This window comes from Lepisma saccharinum, chromosome 7, assembly GCF_977018435.1.
Source record: "Lepisma saccharinum chromosome 7, izLepSacc3.1, whole genome shotgun sequence".
Classification (NCBI taxonomy): Eukaryota; Metazoa; Arthropoda; class Insecta; order Zygentoma; family Lepismatidae; genus Lepisma; species Lepisma saccharinum.
Genome location: NC_139235.1, coordinates 32048302 through 32074337, shown reverse-complemented (window position 1 = coordinate 32074337; position 26036 = coordinate 32048302). Strand labels below are relative to the sequence as shown.

The window sequence follows — 26036 nt, the reverse complement described above, 5'->3', positions numbered from 1 at the left end:
GTATGTTGCGCAGTTATTGTATTTTTGCTTTTGCTTTCTAGATAAACTGTATGAAATGTTTAATATTTGTACTTTTTGCACTTATAAGAGGCCAAACTTTTACTGTAACTAAAATTATTATGTCTCTGGGCACTGAAACCCCTTTACCAAGAGTACTATAACTGCATGTTTATTAATATTGTTTCTTTCATCCCTCAAATATAACAATTTAACAATATAATGACTAATCACAGGACAAGTCGATGTTAGCAGATGACTACGTGGCTCTTAAGTCCACCTGCCAAACTTTTCTTACCATGCTATTTACCCTTATAGTCTTTTATTCGGGGTACGTTTCAAGTACTATTGAATTTTTGAGTGTTTGATTAACACCAGGGGTTATTTGTATCTGTTATGCTGTATTATTTGAGGCTTCTTTTTTATTCTACAATCACTATATGTCCCTGAGAACTAAATTTCCACTGACTGAAGCTTAAAGCTTACGCTCTGCAGCATGTTGAATGGTTAAGCACTGGTCAATATGAATTTTACAGAGGCTAGTAGGAGGCATAGGAACACACGCCAGAGCATTATTAGCGTGCAAGAAGCACTTTCAGGGAGTACTACGAGGAAACGAAGTTGATTTTTTTTGAGTGCTTTACCAGTTACACAGCCAATATTTGCTATTTCAAGTAACTACATGTACCAGAACATTTTACAGCCCAACACTAACTAGACTTCAATTTATACTATATTAGGGGCTAAATGTAGCAAGAACACTGATTGTACATATTTTTGAGAATCCAACTATATCAGGATTTTTTCTATGTAAGTATATTTTTATTGATTACTAACTTTAACAGACCAATCAGGAAGACAACAAAATTCACTAAACTTAGTACTATAGTGTAGGTGATTGCATGAAAAGTAGAAATTATAACATCCACAAGATTTCGCTTTTTTTTGCTTTTGTGACTAATCGTGACGCTGAGGATGAATGGATGGCCAAAAATCTTAAGGACTGGATGTATTTTACCACTACAGACGCCTATGTAGAAACACTAGAGTACTGTTAGCTTTCATAATTGAGGATATACTGTACTGTTTCTTAAATATTTTGTACTTGGCACGTTATAGTTATATCCATTTCAGGACAAATATTGCTAAAACTCTCAAATTTACTGGTACAAGTTGATATTTCTGCTATCAGAGGAATTAACAACCCTATTTTACAAACAAATGGTATTGTTTACACTTTATTTACTTCAATCTGAGACTAATATTTTACAGTAATTGAATCATTCAGCCCTAGTCAATACTTTACTGCATCAGAAAGTTTGTTATTAATCTAATAAGTATGCTATTTTGGGATATTCTAATGCAAACGTTGTTTAATTCACTGGTTATAATGCAAACTTTTGCACAAATTCGATATATTCACTACCTTCAAACCAAACAATTGTACTTATTTAGCGCATTTCATTTATATTTCTTGTAATTAACTTATGTTTCTTATAATTAACAAACTAAACTAATTACTTTGGCATGTTAAAAACCTTATTTTTTACTATTTCCTATTCTATCAGGTTCTATATTGCTGTTTTTTATCAATTATGTAAGACCACACTCTGGTAAATGCACATAGAGTATTAGTAATCCCAAAGTGGTGTTTTTTGTGTCCAAGTTCAGATGAGAGTCTGCTATGTGCCTTTTGCAGGGGATTGCATGTGAAGTGTATGCATATTGAGCATTATTGAGTGTGTAGGCTTCCAAGTTTTGCTGTTATTTTCCTATAATTCTGCGAGACTGTAGAGAGTTCTCCCTTTTCAACCAGTTTTCTTTCATTGATTGGATACTTTTTGGGAACTTAGCAGTTTTTTATGTTATGAAGCAGATTGTTGTAGAATATTTTGCATGGTCATTTGTGATATTGAGTGCCTGCTGTAACGGAAGTAAGTATCTTTCCTTCTTGTGTTGATGTTCTCGTGTAGGTTTCCTATTTTCGGTCAAGTTGCAGTAGGGAACTTAGCAGTTTTTTATGTTATGAAGCAGATTGTTGTAGAATATTTTGCATGGTCTTTTGTGATATTGAGTGGGTGCTGTAATGGTAGTAAGTATCTTTCCTTTTTGTGTTGATGTTCTTGTGTAGGTTTCCTATTTTCTGTCAAGTTGCAGTACTTAGAATAATCGCTATTGTCTTATTGATCTACGAAGCTCCTTTGAATAATCATTTGCATGTGACCCTATACTCCACGCTGTACTTTGTTCTGGGAGCTATCTTTTGAAGCCTTGGCATTCTGCTAGTACAGTATTATTATCGTAGAGGTAAATTAGTTCGTGAAAATATGTATTTTTCTGATTAACTATAGTCGCTTAGTTGTTCTAGCAGGTATAAGTAGTTACTGCTGATGTTGTTAATTTTCTATTCGCAGGGGCTATGTATGATGTAGCGTATTTGTGTTGGCTGTCCCTTTTATTCCTATGTTGTTGAGTTTCTCCATAAGCATGTCCTGTTTTACTCTATTCTATGCCTTGTTGCTGCTAGATATCTGAGGTATGTTGCTGGTTCATATCTGAGGTAGCTTGTTTGACTATCTATTATTTTTGCTATGGCTGTGGCTATTGATGTCCCTTTCTGAATTCCATGTTGGTTTCTGTTTATCCTTGTTGCTGCTTGTTATCTGAGTTAGGTTGTTTGACTTCAGGACTATCCTTTTTTAACTTTATTGTTGATTGCTGTTTTGTTTATTTCCTTATTTGTTTTTATTTGTTTACTGAATCTATTTGTTTTGTGTCTTGTAATATTATTTACTATAGTAACAAAATTATTTTTAAAAATTGATATTTATCAACATACTTGTATATTTCTTGTTCAGTATTTGTCAAAGTTTAATTTATTTTGTCCGCTATCTTTAGCAAATAACACTATTTTGAAATTTAATATATAAATTCATGAAAATTTACTCTAATTTTATATCAACTAACATATTTATTTTAACAACAATAACAAAATTGTACAAAAGTTCAAATAGCAGAAGAATTGTACTCTTAAATTATTAACTTTGAAAGAATAGTATTTTTAAAACATTAACTTTGTAAAAATTGTACTTTTAAAACATTCATTTTGAAAAATTGTACTTTTAAATTATTAACTTTGAAAGAATAGTATTTTTAAAACATTAACATTGTAAAAATTGTACTTTTCAAACATTAACTTTGTAACAATTGTACTTTTAAAACATTCACTTTGAAAAAAATTTACTTTTACACCAGAAATAATCAATTATATGGGAAAAAAGGAGAAGTTCTGTTGCTCAGAATAATAAATGTGGGATGGAAGGAAAATAATTTTGTTACTATAGTAAATAATATTACAAGACACAAAACAGCAATCAACAATAAAGTTAAAAAAGGATAGTCCTGAAGTCAAACAACCTAACTCAGATAACAAGCAGCAACAAGGATAAACAGAAACCATCATGGAATTCAGAAAGGGACATCAATACCCACAGCCATAGCAAAAATAATAGATAGTCAAACAAGCTAACTCAGATATGAACCAGCAACATACCTCAGATATCTAGCAGCAACAAGGCATAGAATAGAGTAAAACAGGACATGCTTATGGAGAAACTCAACAACATAGGAATAAAAGGGACAGCCAACACAAATACGCTACATCATACATAGCCCCTGCGAATAGAAAATTAACAACATCAGCAGTAACTACTTATACCTGCTAGAACAACTAAGCGACTATAGTTAATCAGAAAAATACATATTTTCACGAACTAATTTACCTCTACGATAATAATACTGTACTAGCAGAATGCCAAGGCTTCAAAAGATAGCTCCCAGAACAAAGTACAGCGTGGAGTATAGGGTCACATGCAAATGATTATTCAAAGGAGCTTCGTAGATCAATAAGACAATAGCGATTATTCTAAGTACTGCAACTTGACCGAAAATAGGAAACCTACACAAGAACATCAACACAAAAAGGAAAGATACTTACTACCATTACAGCCGGAAACCTACACAAGAACATCAACACAAAAAGGAAAGATACTTACTACCATTACAGCCGGAAACCTACACAAGAACATCAACACAAAAAGGAAAGATACTTACTACCATTACAGCAGGCACTCAATATCACAAAAGACCATGCAAAATATTCTACAACAATCTGCTTCATAACATAAAAACTGCTAAGTTCCCAAAAAGTATCCAATCAATGAAAGAAAACTGGTTGAAAAGGGAGAACTCTCTACAGTCTCGCAGAATTATAGGAAAATAACAGCAAAACTTGGAAGCCTACACACTCAATAATGCTCAATATGCATACACTTCACATGCAATCCCCTGCAAATGGCACATAGCAGACTCTCATCTGAACTTGGACACAAAAAACACCACTTTGGGATTACTAATACTCATAAATACTACATTGCCTGCCCTTGTTTGAATAGCGTGGATGCAAACTTCATAGCAAAATATTGAAAAACGTCAGATGTATGTTCGTATAAGTGTGTAAATGTGTGTGTGTGTGTGTGTGTGTGTGTGTGTGTGTGTGTGTGTGTGTGTGTGTGTGTGTGTGTGTGTGTGTGTGTAGCGTGCGTGCGTGTGTATAAAAGAGAATATATAGGCATTTACCAGAGTGTGGTCTTACATAATTGATAAAAACAGCAATATAGAACCTGATAGAATAGGAAATAGTAAAAAATAAGGTTTTTAACATGCCAAAGTAATTAGTTTAGTTTGTTAATTATAAGAAACATAAGTTAATTACAAGAAATATAAATGAAATGCGCTAAATAAGTACAATTGTTTGGTTTGAAGGTAGTGAATATATCGAATTTGTGCAAAAGTTTGCATTATAACCAGTGAATTAAACAACGTTTGCATTAGAATATCCCAAAATAGCATACTTATTAGATTAATAACAAACTTTCTGATGCAGTAAAGTATTGACTAGGGCTGAATGATTCAATTACTGTAAAATATTAGTCTCAGATTGAAGTAAATAAAGTGTAAACAATACCATTTGTTTGTAAAATAGGGTTGTTAATTCCTCTGATAGCAGAAATATCAACTTGTACCAGTAAATTTGAGAGTTTTAGCAATATTTGTCCTGAAATTGATATAACTATAACGTGCCAAGTACAAAATATTTAAGAAACAGTACAGTATAACCTCAATTTTGAAAGCTAACAGTACTCTAGTGTTTCTACATAGGCGTCTGTAGTGGTAAAATACATCCAGTCCATAAGATTTTTGGCCATCCATTCATCCTCAGCGTCACGATTAGTCACAAAAGCAAAAAAAGCGAAATCTTGTGGATGTTATAATTTCTACTTTTCATGCAATCACCTACACTATAGTACTAAGTTTAGTGAATTTTGTTGTCTTCCTGATTGGTCTGTTAAAGTTAGTAATCAATAAAAATATACTTACATAGAAAAAATCCTGATATAGTTGGATTCTCAAAAATATGTACAATCAGTGTTCTTGCTACATTTAGCCCCTAATATAGTATAAATTGAAGTCTAGTTAGTGTTGGGCTGTAAAATGTTCTGGTACATGTAGTTACTTGAAATAGCAAATATTGGCTGTGTAACTGGTAAAGCACTCAAAAAAATCAACTTCGTTTCCTCGTAGTACTCCCTGAAAGTGCTTCTTGCACGCTAATAATGCTCTGGCGTGTGTTCCTATGCCTCCTACTAGCCTCTGTAAAATTCATATTGACCAGTGCTTAACCATTCAACATGCTGCAGAGCGTAAGCTTTAAGCTTCAGTCAGTGGAAATTTAGTTCTCAGGGACATATAGTGATTGTAGAATAAAAAAAGAAGCCTCAAATAATAAAGCATAACAGATACAAATAACCCCTGGTGTTAATCAAACACTCAAAAATTCAATAGTACTTGAAACGTACCCCGAATAAAAGACTATAAGGGTAAATAGCATGGTAAGAAAAGTTTGGCAGGTGGACTTAAGAGCCACGTAGTCATCTGCTAACATCGACTTGTCCTGTGATTAGTCATTATATTGTTAAATTGTTATATTTGAGGGATGAAAGAAACAATATTAATAAACATGCAGTTATAGTACTCTTGGTAAAGGGGTTTCAGTGCCCAGAGACATAATAATTTTAGTTACAGTAAAAGTTTGGCCTCTTATAAGTGCAAAAAGTACAAATATTAAACATTTCATACAGTTTATCTAGAAAGCAAAAGCAAAAATACAATAACTGCGCAACATACTTAAAAAAAAAGCAAGCCGTGATATTCTAGTGGGCCATAATAAGACTAAAATATACTCGAAAATACTCTGACATAAGGTTGACGGCTATCTGAGATCAAAATTTTCAAGCTTTCTCTCATGCATAAAGTGGCTCTAGGAATCACTAAGCCTCAATAAAAATGGAAACATGCAGTAAAAGCACTTGGAGAGTTGTGGTGATCACATCATATGAAAAACATGCAAGAACAAGAATATATGGAACCCTACTCATATATTTAAGAAACTTTACCTACCCTAACAGTAAGAAAATACCAAGGAAACTCTAAAATAAACAAACTTTCCTACGAAGCAAACCAAAAATAGCGTAGTGGAAGTCAATAAACCCTAACAACAACAAGATTCAACAACTACATCAAAACAAAAACAACAACAACAATAATAATAATACTAATAATAATAGTAATAATAAAGTTTGTGGGTACAGTTTTACTTAAAAGTACTTCTTCCTTAGTGATTAGAGAATTTTTTTAAATAAAGAACAAAACTCAAAGTTAAGAATTAAAAATATAAGATACAAAAGGCAATAAATAGAAAAATTAATAAAATAAGTTGAAAAAATTATCTTTGCAAGTCTAAACTGCAATAAACACTCCTGCCAGAATAGATGAAATTGTGATATTAGAGTAAAAAAAATGGAAATAAACTTTTAAAATAGCAAGTTAAAAGTTGAAAAATGTCTTTGTGAGTCCAAAATTTAATAAAAAATGTTGTCTGAATAGAAGAAATTGTGATATTAGAGTAAAAAATGGAAATAAACTTTTAAAATAACAAGTTAAAAGTTGAAAAATGTCTTTGTGAGTCCAAAATTTAATAAAAAATGTTGCCTGAATACAAGAAATTGTGATATTAGAGTTAAAAATAAACCTAAATTTCAGCTAAAGTTGAAGAAACACAGTTTGTGTGTCTAAATTGCCATGCGAACTCTTGCTTGAATCGTTCAAATAGCGTTTTCTGAGTAAAAATACACAAAAATGCGAAATATTGTCTCTAACAGTAAAAACATCTGGTCAATTTTACATGAATCCTGATGTTTATAACCCAATAATCAAATGGTCTGTGGTTCGCAACCCAGAAATAAGGGCAAATAGTGGATGCCATCCACTTTAACTTGTAGATACTGGAACTGAATGTTCCTAGTTCAGCCAAATTCCTTACGGTTTTGGTCAAATAGTCTTTGCAATGTTACGAAAGGCGGCAGAAATACCGCGTAGATTACTTCCACCAAATAAAATTGGAACCTCAAAGAAAATCAATACTCGTGTGTAAAAATTTGGCGACACTTGACTTCCATTCAACTTCGGAAGAAGACCAAGCGAAGGGGACCGTAACAATGGCGCCCCTTTCTTCCCCACGCGTGTCCATGAACGCGCGCGGTTTGAGGGTGCCGATCAATGCAACCACATAACAGGTTCTTCCGTAACAGGTTAATATTATTAACATGGATTCCGCTCGCATACTTCGTTTTCATATAGAATACATCGTTCAATTTCTTCGCCTTTAAAGCGAACATGTGTTATAATATCTTCTACCTCCGATCGAACGCGTCGGCACCGGTTGAATACGGGTAAATCCGGATCCTTAATTATACCAAATATGACTCACCACCGACGCCAAAATGGCCTTAGAATAGGCCGAAAATGTCTTTTGTACATTAATGGAAAAACCATTAATTCCAAGTTCCCACGTGTGCATAAAGCACCCCTGACTCATATCCGGCAGAAACGCATATATAATATACAACAATAGTGTTAGAATAGTCCGAAAACGAACTCCACAATAGTGTCTTTTGTACCTTAATGGAAAAACCATTAATTCCAAACTCCAACGTCTGTATAAATCATCTGTGACTCATATCCGGCAGAAACGCATATATAATATACAACAAAAGGTTAGCTTAGGTCAAAAACGGAATACATAATAGTATCTTTTGTGCACTAATGGAAAACCATTAATTTCAAACTCACACGTGTGCATGAGTCATCGATGACTCATCTCCTCCTCCACCCACGACACGTGGCGCTAGATTAATTAACAATAGCGTCACCCCTCGAAAATGAATAAAAAACCCATTAATGTCAATTAAAATGATGATTAATTGCTCCCAAGTATTTTTGATACTACTACCCTACGGTGATGGCAGAAGTTACCATTAAATTTACTACGTATTAAAATCCACTCTTCGCTTTATAGTTAGGCAACAATCGTTTTTCATGTTGTCCACAGTCAAACTCAGCAATTTTGTCTGTGAGGATCATCTTACATGCAGAAAATGTTAGTTTGCATGGCGTGAATGCCACAAAGCACCGAAGTGACGTGAAAGTGAGATCCCACAGATCAGACTACTTTCGATTGTACAGATAACAGTGGCACAAGAGATTCTGCTTGGTTTAGAGCTTTGAAAAATCACCATGGACTTCGAGGAACGGGAAATCGACAGAGAGTACGTTCCAAACAAGTTCTTCGTGGAATTTTTCGTGACAAAACAAAGCAAATGCTCTGTGTGACATAAAAATCCTGTAAAACCTTTAAAAATATATAAAAACCTAAAAAAGGCTTGATTTAGGCGCATAAACCTAGAAATAGGTTCTAACAAGCAAAATAGTTTTTCTTAGGCACTATAAAACTTCATCAGACGTTGCGTTTTTTTAACGAAACGCTGACATAACTCGGCTATTATTTCTTACATCCTGTAAAGGAAAAAAAAATAGGTTAAAAACCTAAAATCCGAAGTAGGCGGGTCGCGGCACCCAATAAGCGGTGGAAGGGGTTGGCAGGTAACCTCATATCATTAAAAGTGAAGTATGGATGGATCGTTTCTTGACTGGAAGTATATACAGGTTGTGCATAAAGTATGTGCCAATAGAAAAATATTTTTTCTTGCTACGGATTGTGTGATGGTGCTGAGAAAAAGCGTATGCAAAGAGAAACGGCAGTTGAATTCAAGGCACGAGACATCAAGACAAGTCTTCAGTGACGCACGACTCGATGGGGAAGGGCTTGAGAAATTTGCTGGGAGCTTCAAAATATTCCATTGGTCCACAGTATGCATTACACACCCTACATCTCCGGTTAAAACACAATGACCTATCCTTAATTTCACAATGTCATTTTCGTACACAATTTGGAATAATTTTGTACACGAGAAAATCTCTAGCATGGAATACTTACATTTGATTATTTTATTTTACATTACCTTACTGCCACTTTTCTATAAACGCGAAGATGAGGACGAATGATAAGATCAAATTGATCAAAAACACACATCGACAGAACACAAGCTTCGCAGAGGACCACGTACTCCTATCACTCATTTCCCTCGCCTTGGAAACTCACCCTGCTACGCCCTATACCTAAAACAAGCAACATAATAAACGTCAACGATTACCGACCAATCAGCATCCTCCCAGCCTTGTCTAAAGCCCTAGAGCATCTCGTTAGCGATCAAACCAGGGACTTTCTAACGCGAACTAACTTAATAGATCCTCTTCAGTCTGGCTTTCGAAGTAACCACAGCACTTGCACGGCTCTTGTCAACGTAACCGATGACATGAGGCTAGCCATGGACAATAAACAACTTACGATTCTGGTACTTCTAGACTTTACAAAAGCTTTTCAAACCATTATCATGAAATTCTACTCGCTAAATTATCATCGTTATTCAATTTTTCCGACTCCGCGGTTAATTGGTTCTGCTCCTATCTACAAGAACGTCGACAATGTGTCGTTGACCTATATGGAAAATCTTCGTGGAAAAACATTCCTTGTGGTGTCCCTCAAGGCACTGTACTCGGCCCCCTCTTATTTGCTCTGTATATAAACGACCACCCGACGGTGCTCAACTGCTGTAAATACCATATCTATGCCGACGATTAGTGTTGCCCACGAGACGGGACAGGCTTTTTAAAATTCGAGACGGGACGAGACGGCTCCTGAAAAGTCTCGTCTCGTCTCGTCTCGAAAGTCTCGAAAAAATATAAACAAAATAACTTAATCAATTGCAAATATTTATTTATTCGGAATAAAGCATTTTCTTTGGAAACCCAAAACTGCTTCTATTACATGAATAACGATCTGTAAGATTCCCCCTCGAAAAATCCTAATTCGTCACACGTTGTCCGTAACGTATTTCCCCAGACTTTAGCCTCGTGTCCCAGCTATCTTAACTTGCAAAATCCCTGTATCTTCCTACTGATTTCCTCAGAATACCTTCAATTTGACAACTATCTGCTATCCCAAGAGCTCTCTTCAATTCATCCTTGCGCAAAACGATCCAGCCCTGTTCCAGCCATACTGGCGACAATCGTCATAAAATTTCTCGCCCAAACAGACCTTTCTTTCATTTGCGACCCTCTTCTGAAAATCCACAGCAGCCTCGAGTGCTGGTTGCGAACTCCAAAGATTTCGCACTAAAAACCTAGGTAAAGGTAAAGTTCCAAGTGCATATAACACAGTGCCATGAAGGCACATTTACGGGATGTGGGAGAAATGTCATTTTGGAGGCAAAGTGATCAGCATCACACTCCGGCTGCTTTTGCCCTCCAGGTTTGGGCCCATGCACTCATTGATATGAGGCTGTTGAGCACCGGAGCTGCTTTATGCGGGGACAATGCGGAATAATTCCGACCTTTATTCACACACTCCGGGAATCGAACCCGGGTCTCCCGCCTGGTAGTCAGACGCTCTAACGACTACACCACCGTGGCTCTAAAAACTTAGTAAAAAGCTAGTGCAATTAGATACTCTGCTTTGACGTAACGAATTAAATTGCCTGAAATCATAGGAGTAATAAGCAACATGTGACAGCAACAAGTGTCGCTTGGAAATGAACCCACAGTAATAAATGCAACCTTCCGAACGGAAGCGACTAGACCGGCAAGCGGCACGTGTTGCTTTGTCGCTTGCGTGTCGTTCGGACTGGGCCGTTTTTTAATAGCGTGCATTGTGTCGCCTCTGTCTTTTGGTAGTGAATTCACAGTGAAAGCTTGCTTATAGTCTAAGGGAGATTTCACATCGAAACGACACGCGACCCGTAACACGTGTCGCTTCAGGATTTCACCAATCGAACGCAGCTTTGTGCGGCCTGCCATGCTCCTACGCTGTGAAACGTTGCTGTTGATTGGCTCGTTCCAAAGCAACATGTGTCGCGTGTCGCTTGTCACTCCGGTCTGAAATCTCCCTAAAGGAGCTTGTTGCTTTGCTGCGAAAACCCTGTCGCTTGTCGCCTGTCGTTTCAACCTGAAAGCTATCTTGTGGAAATTTCACACCGAAGCGACAAGCGACACGTATAATTCACACCGAAGCGACAAGCGACACAATCCCCTTCAGTCTGAAGGAAAACATTCACCCCGCATCCGTGAATAACGGACCGAGGCGACAAGAGACACGTGCAGCTTTTCGTGTGTCTTCTGTTCGAAAAGTTGCATTGACTACTGAAAGTTCGCTTCCAAGCGACTCGTGTTGCTTGTCGCCTGTAACTTTGATGTGAAGAAATCTTCCTCACAGGAAACTCTTCGAACCGAAGCTCCACGTCTCGCTTGTCGCTTGCTTGTTGTTCTGCTTAGGCCGTTTTCTGGATACAGTGTATAGTCGCGAGGGTTGTTATCCGCGCATGCGCGATGAATGCTTGCTTATAAACTGAAGTGTCCCTGTCGTTCGTTGCTTCAGTGTGATACTTCCGTGTCGCTTGTCACATTGAACAAGCCACTGGAGAGAAGCGATAAGCAACATGTTTCGCTTGGATACGAACCCTCAGTAAACGTAACCTTCCGAACCGAAGCACCACGTGTCTCTTGTCGCTTGCGTGTCGCTCAAATTGGGTCGTTTTCTTAATATCGAGCGTAGAATCGCTTCGATCTGTTGGTAATGCCAGTGCGGTGAATACTTTTATCATAGACGGAACGGAAGGGGATCCTGTCGCTTGTCACTTCAGTGTAAACCCCCGTGTGGCTTGTAGCCTGTCGCGTGTTCCTTCTGTCTGAAAGCTCCCTGTGTGTACGATGGATAAAGAGTAGATGGTATCTAGAAAAGAAAGGCAGATTCTATACATTATCTACCTATTTACTATAATCAACAAACTTTATTTGATATGCTCATGTTCTTATGATTAAGGAATCATATTTATTCTCACTATAGCTACAGTGAGCAAAGTGATTACAGTTTTAACCCATTTTCGAGAATAATATTTTGTGATGTCTCCCAGTTATAACTTTTGTTGGCATAATATCCTGCATTACTTTTACGAGACGAGACAAAACGAGACGGGACGAGACGAGGCAGAACCCTTCAAGACGAGACAAGAGACGGGACAAACTAATATTTTCGAGACGAGACACGAGACGGGACAAACTAAAATTTTCGAGACGAGACACGAGACGAGACAGCATTTCCACGAGACGATTTTCAGATATTTATTTATCTTTTTCCCCCGCAAGAAATACTGCATGCAATAGAAATTGTGAACAATTACCTTAAACAAATAAGTACTTGGTCTGCGCACCATGGCTTACATCTAAACCAGACTGAAACCCAGTGTATTCTTGTAGGTTCCCCTAGAATTTTGAGCAAAATAGATAAATCTAGTCTCCCTAAACTCAACGTAAGTGATACGCATCTGCTCTTCTCCACTACTGTTAAGAATCTGATCTAGAAGAGCTTTCGGTGCATTGCATTCACTCTATCGGCTCAAAAACTTCCTCCCTGAACGCATAAAAATGAAATTGGTCCAGTCTGTCTCTCCCATTGTTGACAATTGCGACATTTCTTTCTTGGATGTCAATCACGAGCAAGTTAAACGACTGCAGCGAATCCAAAATGCCTGCATTCGTTTCGTTTTCGATCTAAAATATTCAGAGTATTTGACATCGTACTTTGCGAAGGTCAAATGGCTTCAATTAAGCGATAAACGTAATTTTCATAAGTTAATTTTAGTGTACAAAATCCTCCAAATTAATGACCCGAAATATCTCTATAACAGATTTCAACATCTTTCCGACTTTCACAGCCGCAACACCAGATGGCGCGGAAGGTCTCTGCTCTCCATTTCACTCCACAAATCCAACTTTTATGCAAATTATTTTACTGTTATCTCAGCAGGCCTTTGGAACAAGTTGCCACCTGACATTCATGTCTCTTCCTTAATTGTGACGTTCAAAAAATTGTTAAAGTTGCACATATTATATAATGAAAATTAAATGTTTGACTTCCCTAATAAAGTGGCGGGTGCAGAGAATGGTAGAAGGAAGAAAAGCACAAAAATGATTTAACGTAATAGTTAATATGAATTATCATCAAAGTATTCAGTTTTGGAAAGTATCATCATTGCAACAATCAAATGACAAAAGTGAGTAACTTAAGTAAGTGTAATGTTGGACTGTGCTTAAGTAAGTGTAATGTTATGTATTTGCTTGTACGTGTGTTACGTGTATGTGTAAGGGCAAAAATATGTATGTGTAGTGTGAATGTGTGTGCCCGTATCTATAGGTTATTTTATTTCTCTGTAATTTTTATATTTTTTTTCTATCTTTCTGTTTTCAATATTTCAATATCCACATCAAATTTCTTTGTAAACATGGGCAAGTGAAAGAAAAGGCTAAACAGCCTTAACTTCGCCATGTAAAAGAAGACTAAATAAATAAATAAGATACAGGAGTTTGCAGCACTGTTCATTGTTTGAATGTAACATCCCGTAGATTGGCACCACCTTGAGAAGAACATGGTTGTGCTCTCGAAGTCATTCTGTGTACAGCAAATAGGCCAGAATGGCCTCTATCTCCCTCTAGATGTGTCCCTTGATTCAGCTGTTGTTTCGGCTTTTGTGGTGTACACCCTTTCTTTTAGATAACCCTGCAGGAAGTAGTTCTGTGGGGCCACATCTCGTGAACTGGATGGCGAATTGGCATCGCCGAATCTGGAAATGAGGCAACCAGGGAAATGGTCTCGAAGGGTTCTCATTAGCACTAATCCTGTATGACGAGTGGTATAATCTTGTTGCATCCACATTTTGTAAGACCGAGTGTAAGACCGAGTCCCCTCATTTAGGGAACGAAAACGTGATTAACTTGACACTGTTGCGCTCAGCAGTCAATGTTACGGTTGGGATATTGGTCGACTTTGTTTGCAAGACGTTCGAGGTCTCCCAGATGAAGGTTTCTTCCCTGCATTAGCTGTATCACGGATGTTTCTCACAGCACGCAGGATAGGATTATCTTCTGAGATTGTGCCTCACGTTTCTTGAAATATTTTCGCCTTTGTGATGCAATGATGGAGCTTCCACATCATAAGCAATTTCAACCGGAGTCCACAGCACCATAATTCATTAGAACAATAAAATGAAAATTGAATTTATATAAACTCTCAAGCTCAGGCTTCCAAATACAATGCATTTGTAAAATGTTTGAATATTCCTACTGTCTGAAAATACAAGATAAAATGTGTCCCATTAATATGGACCACCCTGTACTAAAAGCTTCCTCAGAGACAGTGGAAGAGACCAGCTCTTCGTAAAAAGCTAGAAACATTTGTTAAAAAACTGTCGTCATTTCCCAATAGGGATGACAAACAGTTGGGAAGATAAAAAGTCTGCCTGAGGAAAGATTTGATTTGATTTGGTGTTTTAAGTCCACTTTGTGCACAATAAGGCTAATCGGGAATGGACCTACAGTTTATAGTGGGATCCGAACCACTATGTGCCTCCACAGGGTATCGAACCCGGTACCCCTTACCTGAGGAAAGAAAAATCGGCCATATCATGGGCAGCAGAAAACAGAGCTTCATTCGAAAAGCTTTTTCTCGAAACTTATTTGAATCAGCTTTGTGGTAAACGATATTACAGACACGACACAATGGAGGGTCCAGCCCTTGTAGCTTGAGTGAGACGGCTGTGTCCAATACGCAGCCGAGTTAGAACTTCTTCTCCTCGACTGGAGGGACGGGAATAAAGGAACGCCATGCACGTATGGTGAGCGTAACAGCGTGAAGCTTGCTCCAGTCACCGCATCCCACTCTTCCTGCCAATTGTCAAGAAGGCAACAACGAAACCATTCTGCAGGTCACTAGCTGGCAGAAACCATGAAGGCAAGGAGATATTATCTCAAAATTTTCTGGTTCCAGCGCTGTTTTTCAGGAAGGCAGTTGCTTTCTTTTTCTTGTGGTTTATCCTTGGTTTCCGAGTTGCGTCGACATTTGCGGACACCGTATCTCCCGTCGAGGTTTGAGACACTCAACTTTACCAGTTTATAAATGCCAACAAACAGTGGTGCATTCAAGAGGGGAGGGATCGTTACACCCCTTAAGCCTAGTATTCCTAAATAAAAGAACGCCAACGGCGGGAAAAGATCGCAAAATGAAGGCTGACTACTAAAAAGTACACTAACTTCCCTACCTTCTTTTCTAAAATCCTACGCATGCCACTGCCACCAAGAGGAATGTCCGAGTGCCTTTCCTCAATTTTAAGATGCGCCCCTTTGTCTTGAGAAGGACGATACGTTGTATACGAAATTCAACTTACTTTTGTTCGTGACAGTATAAGTTCTTTGGGACTATGCGAGTGACTGGCATTCCTCAAACGCAAACAAGTGTCAAAGTCAACTTTACTCTGCCCCTCCCCCCTTTCCTTTAAGTGGTTTACGGCGTCAGGGCATGCGAACTGCAGTCTGCCATTGTAAATCCTGTAAACACAATGGTAAACAGGTGCTTCATTTCGTTTACAGTTAAGTTATTGCTGCGTTGCAACTCATTCTGGCTGATTAGGCGCTGCATGAAATGCTGGCAGCTGCCTGCTTTATCTACAGAGTGTGCGAACAATCAACTTACAACTCGCACTTTCAATTACTGTGGCTTGCAAACTGACAATCGGCTGATAAGGTAAATGTTTATGTCAAAAGCTTTGTGAAGGTCTAAAAAATTAATTATCGAGCATTGACTCGGACTCTGCTGCTTATATACCAGGACTGTTCGGAAAGTAAGTTTCATATGGTCAGTTTCAGCTATTTACGAAACATGCCACGGGACACTTGTATCCCATTCTAATGGAACAAGGCAGCTTATACACTGGCTACACTAAGTTTTTTTTCTTCATATTTTACGTCCCTTTTCTGCCACTTTGGCAATCGTGTCAATGAGGATGAATGATGATGAGCTGAAATATACGAAAAATACATTCATGACTAGGACAGTACTCGAACCCGGACCCTGCATGAGCGAGACCGTGAGTGACACAGGTATGCAAGTCTTCATTGTGGGGTTAGTAGAATACAGTAGCTAAATTGTGCTATTACCTCAGAGGTGCCATATTCGAAACCTGAATAAAATATTTCGTTATGATCGTTCTCCCGATTTCGCCACTTCACAATTTATACTCATTGTTGCAGTTGACTTAGTGCCGTCGAAAACTTAAAATTACCAAAAGGAACGCTTTCCAGCAAGGAACTTCAAATGAAGAAACACAGCAGTCCCAGAAATTTGCAGGCAATGCAAAGGAGATGGGTGAATTTGTAAACCGTCCGTCTCTCTCAACGACCATCACATTTGTTCAAACAATACGCTGGTAAAGTCGTCTGCTACTCCCGCGCATGGGTGCGACCATGTTGGCTGTATACAACCGGTTACTAGGGTGGTTGCTAAAGCGTCACATGGCTAAACGCTATTGTGCGTTTGTGCAGTTTGGAAAGATGAGCCAAAAACAATGAAGGAGAGTTAGCACTTGCAGAGTTTTAGATACGTAAGATATGAAAGGTGTCGTCTAAGGAAGGGTGCAAGCAAGCATGAAGGACAGAATATGATATTAAGGAAAGTGCTACTCAGATGATGTCGCACATGTTGTGACTAGCACTTTTTCGAAATGTCTACAGCAGTTTTCTTGATAATAACTTTGTGTGTGAACGAAGAGATGTCTACGGGAACCAGAAAAAAAATTATTTAACCCATGTGGCCTGTATTCCTTTGTTACGAGGTTATCGCACGAGAAAAAAAAAGTTGAACACAATATGTGCAGTTTCCTCTATTCGTAACTATTTTGTCGTTCTTATTCCAATTTATCACGCTATTTTATGCACAAAAAAATTGAATGACAACAGTTTGTTGTAATTAATAATGGTATGCCAAACTAAAAATATATTCAGGTCGATCCGAATTGACTAACAAGTGGGAGAGTTTATGCAAATCTACAACTTATTTTTCATCAGATTATAGGAAGGCAGAGAAAATATTGAAATCCTGTAAATCAGCAGTACTGATAACTTTCATTTAGTATTATTTTCTTCCAATAGAAGAAGATAAGTAGAGCGAAATTGCTAGAGTAAAAAAAAATGATATTAGTATGAATTATGGGCGTCGGGAAGGGGAGTCGAATCGGTTCTTGGACACCCATGGAAATTGACATAGTTCATTTCAAGTAACTAGAATAATTAAGCATTTCAGTACGCCAACTACAGGAAATGTAAAAAATATATATGAAAAGCAGTTGTGCTACTTATTCACTCATCTGGTGGATCGAGTATTATTATTATTATTATTGAATAAAATTGGTTCACATCCATGAGTTCATAATAGTCATTGTATAACAATAATCATAACAGTAATAATAATAATTATTACTAATACTCATCAGATCCTGCTGCGACATTGGACATCTATTTTACTTATTTAATAAACGTACAAAAGTCAAACCTTTGTTATGTTAATTCCCAAGTTCCTGTTCGGCTTAATAAATCAAAAGGAAATCTTACATATAGATCACATAACCCTAGTGGCGGCTATCTTCATCATGCATACAATATTAATGATTTCAAATGAGCATCATTTATCAAACTGTTGACATAAGATACAAGAAAGCAGGCTTAACCTCAATGACACTATTGTTAGTTTCAATCATTGGGTTAGAAAAAAACCATTGTTTGAAAGCAACAGCGATAAAGAGAAGAAACTTAGTGGTTATGTGGATAATCCTAGGAAGGTATCGAAGTGCACCGAAATTATAGTTTCAAACAAAAACTATTCAAATCTGGTGGCAAAAAAACTTCGCAAGATTGAATTCTTGAATTGAGGTAAGATTTCGTACAAAGCCACATTAAATAAATCGAAAAAGATGCGATGATGCGAATTCGTGTTCAGTTCATGAATATTTAGGAATTTACCCAAATCGATGATTTTTTTATTAATTTTTAATTTAAAATTTTGGGTGCGTCAGCACTTAGGCTATTTTGAACCCGTCACTTTATACGGAGTCCAGCCCCTTACGTGAACTAAAATGTAACGTTGGAAGACTAAAATATTCTGAGTTTGATCAACAGAACTAAAATAAACAAAACTGTAATGTCGTGTCGTAACTAAAATATTCTGACTTTGGTTAAAAGCTGAGGCTGTAAATAAGCAATCAGCACACATAAGGACAAGACACAGGGCAACACACAGAATTACACTGGCCAGGGCCAGTCGCGAGAGCCTCGTTCGTCTGCAAAATGCAGTGAGGTTGACAATTGGGTGTAAGATCACCCCTTACGCCCCCAAATCGATGAGATTTGTACGCGACAAATGTGATATAGCCGACAATGAAAATCCTTATTATTACAAGTGTATTAAATGTTTGACATATTTGGTTCAGCAAAATATTTTTTCTAATGAATGAATCCTGTGAATGAATATGCATACCAGAGTTCATTAAATAGCTTGTTCAGTTGGCATTAATTACCATATTTTCTTTCGAGAAAATTTCTCGTCCATACTTTTCATTCTTTTATAATTTTTAATAACAGGAGTAGCTATTCTCTTACAACGTTCTTCAAATCGCTAGTCCATCCTTTTATCTTGTCTGCTCTGCGCAATGTCTTATGGGAACAAAAGCATACCGACAAGTACGGAAACAAGTATCGTGAGAGGCAAAAACTAGCAGCTGCAGTGTCCAACTGGAAAATCCAGCAAAAGGTGTAGCCTCGTGTGATTCAGGCATAACTGGGGGATATTTTCCAATTTCTTAAATGAGTAGTTCCTTTTTTCCCCCCGCCTCTTCCACAATCAAAAATAAATCGACGTTTACGATTCTCTGAATAATTTCAAACTGGCGACGCCTATGAGCATTCTCAAATGACCCTTACTGTCCGGCTTGCCTCGCGGTACGATATGCAAAGCGAAGGGGACAATGTTTTGAGAAACTTACCACACACTCCTGATCCCAGCTGGCGGCTGTCCCATTTGCAGTCGAACAGGGACGATTCTGAGCCAATGCATCGCGGTTCCTCGTAGAGGAGGCGTGGCTTGAACCCAGCCTCCCTGTCAAGCCACGCCCACCATTCACCCCCTTGGAAGCCGAGCTGCCGACAGGCGGTCTCCATGTCAGATTTGGTCCAACTGAAAATAAGGGATGTTGTCAATTATTCAAAGAATAACGTATACTGAAAATACATATCAGGTCCAATCCAATATAAATTATGGAAAGGATGCTACCTTCATCTCAATCCTTCTCCGGATTTATCTCACGAATACTGAATACGAATACAACTTTATTTTACAAAATATAAATTATAATAGAAACAAGGGTGGATAAAAAAAAATCATGATTTTTATTTAAAAATATATTTTTTGTTGATTTTTTTTTATTTAAATCGATTTTTGTTTTTCGCACCATGCACATGGATATATGTTTTTTTATAGAAAGGCTTTTTCTAGTAAATGGCCCTGTAAAATATTTGAACAGTTTGATTAATAAAGCAAATAAAAAATATACGCAAACATACATTTTTTTGTTTCTGATAATGTAACTACTATGTAAATGTTTGTTGAGTTTGTTAATGAAACTAATAATAATTTCAGCAACTTTTATTTCAGTAAAACTAAAACATTCTGGATGTACTCTATAATTGTAACTTAAAATATTAACTGAAATAGCTATTTTTATAGTCTTTGTACCTGAATTTTGGAGATTTTTTTAACAATAGTTCGAAAAAATATCAGCTGTCATATGTATTTACAGTTTAATGATATTGACACTTATTTATGGTTTAACATGATTAGTATTTTGTATATTTTTCAACACAAAATGTTTGCTATTTTTGCCCATGAAATTATTTAAATCAAGAGAAATTCTGTGTTTACACTTCTGAGCTTCACGCCATCAGTACATGTATTTTATTTCCATTATTTTCCTATCTTAGAACCTATTAATCACCATTAAATGATTACGAGAGTAATGTACTTCCACCAAAAGAGTTTCTGATATCTAGAAAATCCTTATGTACATTATTCTATAAATCATTTATTTAGAGTGATTTAAATCAATCCTCTCTGATAGAAACCCAAGGAACATTATAATTATCATTGGTTTTCCATCACTTTTCTACCACTTTTGACATGCAACGATGAAGGTGACGAGGAACAGTAAGTAACATATTGGCAGGAGACACAACACAAACCCGGAGAAGATTACGCTGGCTGTAGATACGGTCGTCAAAGCCTCGTTTATCTGCAATACTGCAGATTCCAGAATGTACTACATCAGTGGTTTTCAAACTGTGGGACGCGTAACCCTAGGGCAAGGACGTATTTAGGGAGGTCCAGGAGGACCGGCTTGAGTGCTTTTTCCCCGAATACACTAGATTTATTCAAGTTTCGAGCGAGAAGGGACAGGGTTCGGTCCCCTCTGAAGAGCGTCTCATGTTAATTTAAAATGAAAATGGAGAAGAAAAATATTACTGTGATACTCAACAGCAAAAAAATAAGTTCAGATAATAATTAGTAATCCAATAGCATAACTCTCTCTCTCTTATTCCCCTCCTCCATTTTAAACCCAGATAGGCTAATCGTGACTGGACCTTCAGTTTAAAGTGGGAACCCGGCTGGTATCGAATTCGCGACTCCTCGATTGCAAGGACATGACATTACCACTAATCCATCGGAGTTCAATTAATTAGAATTCCATTAGAAAAACAAAGCTCGAAGAATTTGATGCAAAATATAAGAACCAGGTCATAACTTTATTTTCATATTTGAGAATTTAGAGCAAAGAATTTTCAAAAATTGAGAATTGAGATTTAACTCATGACTAAAATTTAGCCTACCTTAATTTCGAGCTAATAACAATGTGGAATAACTACTAACTTCACTACAGACATATAAGTAGCCGTATGAATGTGAAAAATAAAGAAAAACAGTTATATTGTGTGTGTGTGTGTTTATATATATATATATATATATATATATATATATATATATATATAAACCGAAGGAAATTAATGTCAAACAGATAAAGAATATTTATTGAATATCAAAAAAGGATGTTATATCCAGTTGACGATGAATAAAAAAAATTCCTGCAGAGTGGCTTCACCGGGAATTCTACGTGAATTTTTCGTCGTAGACGTGAAAAATGGAAAACTTTTATTAATCCAAATCCCATTGAATTTATACATATTTATAAATGCTCTGAGGCAAGTTTTTCACAGTTTAGTTTTTATTTTTTTTATCGAGGAAGGAAAAGCTGTGTGGAAAAGAAAACAGAATTCTCTCAATCAGTTAGCTTTGTTAGTGTCTTTTGCAGAACAGTCTATCTGACAGACGAAAGAATATTAGAAGATAAGATATCCTAAAGTTGAATAGACAAATGTGAGTTTGAAGTTCTTGTACAATTAAATTTTCGTAGATAAGTATATCCCGTAACATCCGTCACTTGTGTTTGAAAATATATTTCGAGTCTGAATATGTGGTATTGCAAATGTAATCTCCGTAACTTAAATTAAATATTCTAAATATAGGTACCGTTTAATTGAACTGATTTAGAATTTTTGGATACATTGGAATCACACAGACCTTTTATATTGTTAATATACGTATTTGTGTTTGCATATGTCTTAATGGTGAGATTCGTAATACGTTGATGTAGAGAAAACATCTATCTGCTTGTATACCATTGAATTTTTGGAAAGTTCACCTTGAAAACCGGGAATTATACTTGAATTTTATCATGGTCCTAGAGTGGCCACCCTGTCCTGGTAATATTGTGTGCATATTATTGTAAGTAGTAACAGATCTTGCATAAATATTCTTTGCTACTGTTATTCAAAGTCGTATGATCCCAATATTAATCCTTTCCTTCCAATTAGTTCGGCTGAAATAAATAATCCTCGATTAAACAACAATTATATTTTCATTATTTAATTTTAGTAATTTTATTATTTCATTTTTGTACTTAGTAAGGATTTCGGGGGAGTCCAGGACCCCCTAAATACGTCCTTGCATAGTGCGGGGGCAAAAGCGACAAAAAGTGCCGCACCTTCCCCGCCTGCCCCTCCTAATCGCCGCCACTGCTTCTGTCCCATCCTCGGTCTCCAGTAGTTCGTCTCGGTATGGTTCTTTTAATTCAATTTCTGAATGGCATTCGCCGTAAAATTACATTGAAATAGTTCCAGTATGATGAAGATATCATAATTCAGTGTTTGAAGCACGCTTGCTTGCATTTTCGAATTCAAAATGTCATTTAAAGTGCATGCGAAGAAGTTCATAGTATATTTCACCGACCTTTACACTGCGTGAACGCTACGATACGCACTGTGGCCAGGTGTTGCCGGAAGTGTTGCTTCTCAGCTGGCGCAACATTTAAACCCCAAGTTCACGGTCAGGGAGCTCCTAACGGAAGAACCGTAGTTCGCACGAATCCGAGGTTAATACTTGCAAGCTTGACGGCACTCACTTTTTATATCATTATTCTTATAACAAATGGTACTAAGAAGTTCATGTTACACGCTGTCATTGAGTAGGCAACTCTGCGAGTCAAAGACCTCGGCATTGTGGCAGCAAAATTCATATTTGTATCTTGAGTAGCCTATACTGTTGTTGACAATGTTCGACTGTCATAAGGAGACGGACAGGACAATCGAGATGCCATATAGAGTTTATGTTCTGAATGTGTATAAACAGTAATTTTATTTTCCTGAACAATATACAAAATATGGTTACAGAGAAAGATTATTATTTTATGTATAAGGATGGATCAAAAAAAGTAGTCAAAATACTTTCGGAGGTATGCGCTTATGCCCTGGTACCTGAAAATTATCCCAGGCCGTCAGTTCCGCGAATTTTTTACGGATTCCCCGGCTTTTCTTTGATTCATTCTTTACTTTCCATTTTTGATTACAATAATTCACTGTGACATTGGCATGAATACCCCAGTGTGAAGAACGAAATTTGTTCGGTTTTCCTGAACAAAGTTGGTTTTACATCATTCTACGAGGTAAGAAGATTAAGATAAAGGTTAGTAATTGTAGGAAGTAAATGTGTGTTAGTGTTTAACATTAATATTATTTATTCTGAATGTGTATCCAAAAAATGTAGCAAACATGTCGAAAGTAAAACATGTGTCCTACATGTAGAATACTCATTATTCTGCAACATGAAATTCACCTGGCTAAATAACAATAGATAATTCCATGAAAATTGGGACCTAAATTATTTACAACATATCTTGTATGTAACCCTAAGAATTAGTAGGATGATAGTATATGAACCTTTTCTTAAATGTACACACAGACGAATATTTCAGAACCCTTTAAGGCGAGGAGGGACAATTTCCCCTAGGTGTTTCTCGTTGGGCCAGCTGCTGATCACTGTTGCAAACTTCGCTCTTTTGGAGCCACATCTGGCTCTTTAGTGCACTCGTTTGACTGAACTCTGGCACCCGCCCTCTGCCGCACTATGATGCCACCACTGGCTCCGGCCCAAAAATACCAACTTTTGCCATGAGTGTACATTTTGCACGTGACGTGATATTCGTATAACTATAGGCTGCGTCACCCACCTCTTCTTTCCTCCCCATGTATTTTTATATATAGCGCTGTGGCTAAGATGAAGATGACAATTTTGTTATCCGGGAACCCTTTATTTTCAATTTTATATTAACATCATTGGATTATTGAGATGGGTGATGCCGCCAAATCTAGGCGGTGAAAACTGAGAATAAATTGCCATCACTTTAAAGCTAACGGTAATATCAGCACCCCCACCCCTCTGACAACTAAAATTACCCTAGTAGGCACTTTATGCAGCCTTCGTTAATCTAGCTCCTTCAAAGTCCTCTTTAGCTATATTAATGGTGAAATTTAGCTCTATTATGCACATCAGGTTTGGCAACACTGCCAGGATGGCCGTAGGAGGCAAGGAGAAATGCACTAGGCTTATGGGACCATTATTTTATTCGCTCGGGAATATCAAACATCCAATGAAAAAAAGACACGTTGAACTATGTCATAGTAGTAGGAAAACTCGAAACTCCCATTTGATGAGCCGTAACTTGAAGTTGAAGTAGATGTCCCATAAGGAATACATGGGATTCGGTAAATACTAATTCATCATATTTTTCAAAAATCGTATAAGGCTTAATAATCAACTTAGGAAACCGCTTCCACTTGCCACATGGGGAGAAATTCATACTCTTCATTTCTGGCGGAGATCTTTTTAGTAGCATTGCTCATTCCGACGATATTGGAATAAATGCATGCCTGGTGCGTAATTGTCCCTCTTCGCCTCAACTTCAACTGAATAGGCATGTCCGAAGCTCATTGGGTCTGGTGCAGAGCACATTCAGCTGCTAAGAATCACTAAAACTATGTCGCTCTTTACAATTCCTAACCTACAACTCCGTTTAGTTCTAAAAATGCATATTAGGTAGACACCAGGCTTATCACGACATCCCTTTCCATCATTCCACTCAGTGGCCAGTACTATGTTCGGTCATTGTTGTACCAACTCTGAAATGCCTTTGCAGTTGGTAATTATAATGCACCGAACAATGAACTAGCTCAAGGATTTGTAACTTGAAAGACACTGAAGGCTTTCGTTTCGCAAAAATCTTCAGTCCGATGGTTTGATGCCGGAGAACTGCCACTTTCCTTCCAAGGGTGCTCGGCTGATAATGCATTTCCGCAAATAGGCATTGTGTGGAGCGGGGAGTGGCTCAGAAGCCGTTCCAGTCTGGAGAACAATGTTTTATTGTTTTGCTCATGACCGTGCAGCTTTGCGCTCAATGCCCTGTCGGGTGATACCCTTCCTCTCCATCACGGTTGCATCAACCGTCATTACGCCCATTGTGTTCGAGATGGGAAGTCGGTTGATTTAGCAGTAATGACGGTATCATTGCTCGGTGAAAAAGAGCGAGCCTTATTTACTTGTGAGGACTTCCGTACGGAGGAGGGGAGGTGATGAGGCTACAGCTCCTCCCGCTTTTTTGAGAAAATCGAAATAATGAAAGCAGTAAAGAACTATGTCGAACATGTAAAGTCCCCTTAAACTGACATCCATTTTACAATTTTGTCTTTGAACAACCTCTAAAACAGGTTAAAAATTTGAATTAAGAAATATTTCATACTGCATCCTGCCCCCTCCCCTTTGCAATTCCAGCCCCGTCTGAAAGAAAATCTTGCGTACACTAGTGTCTGTGAGGAACGGTACCGTCTCATTCTTCACAAAAAGTCGAGAAGTAATTGTTGGGAAAGAGTCGCTGGAAGCCCACGTGGACTTTGTTATTGCGCTTAGAAACATTGCTTCAAGTCAAGCACACACATCTGCAAAACTTAGCCCCGCTTTAGACGAAAGCATTTTCCTTAGTATTTTTCTTAACATTTGTGCCATGATCAAAATGCTACCGTAAAAAGTGAAAAATCTTATGGCATCTCAGATGCCGTGGCATGTTTCATGACATTTCTCAAGGATAGGCTCGGTCCGTACCATTTTTCGTAGCGTAACCAATCAGAAGCGAGCTCTAGGTCACGAGTGA

General features: G+C 37.4%; 1 protein-coding gene across 2 annotated transcripts in view; it reads right to left on the bottom strand.

The window, feature by feature from the left end:
- Positions 1-26036, bottom strand: part of bark (C-type lectin domain-containing protein bark beetle) — a 243301-nt gene that overhangs the window by 122174 nt on the left and 95091 nt on the right. For both annotated transcript variants that reach the window (XM_083125145.1, XM_083125146.1), the window contains one exon: positions 19434-19624. In XM_083125145.1, the coding sequence (XP_082981271.1) occupies positions 19434-19624 (191 nt within the window). The remainder of the gene's footprint in view (positions 1-19433; positions 19625-26036) is intronic.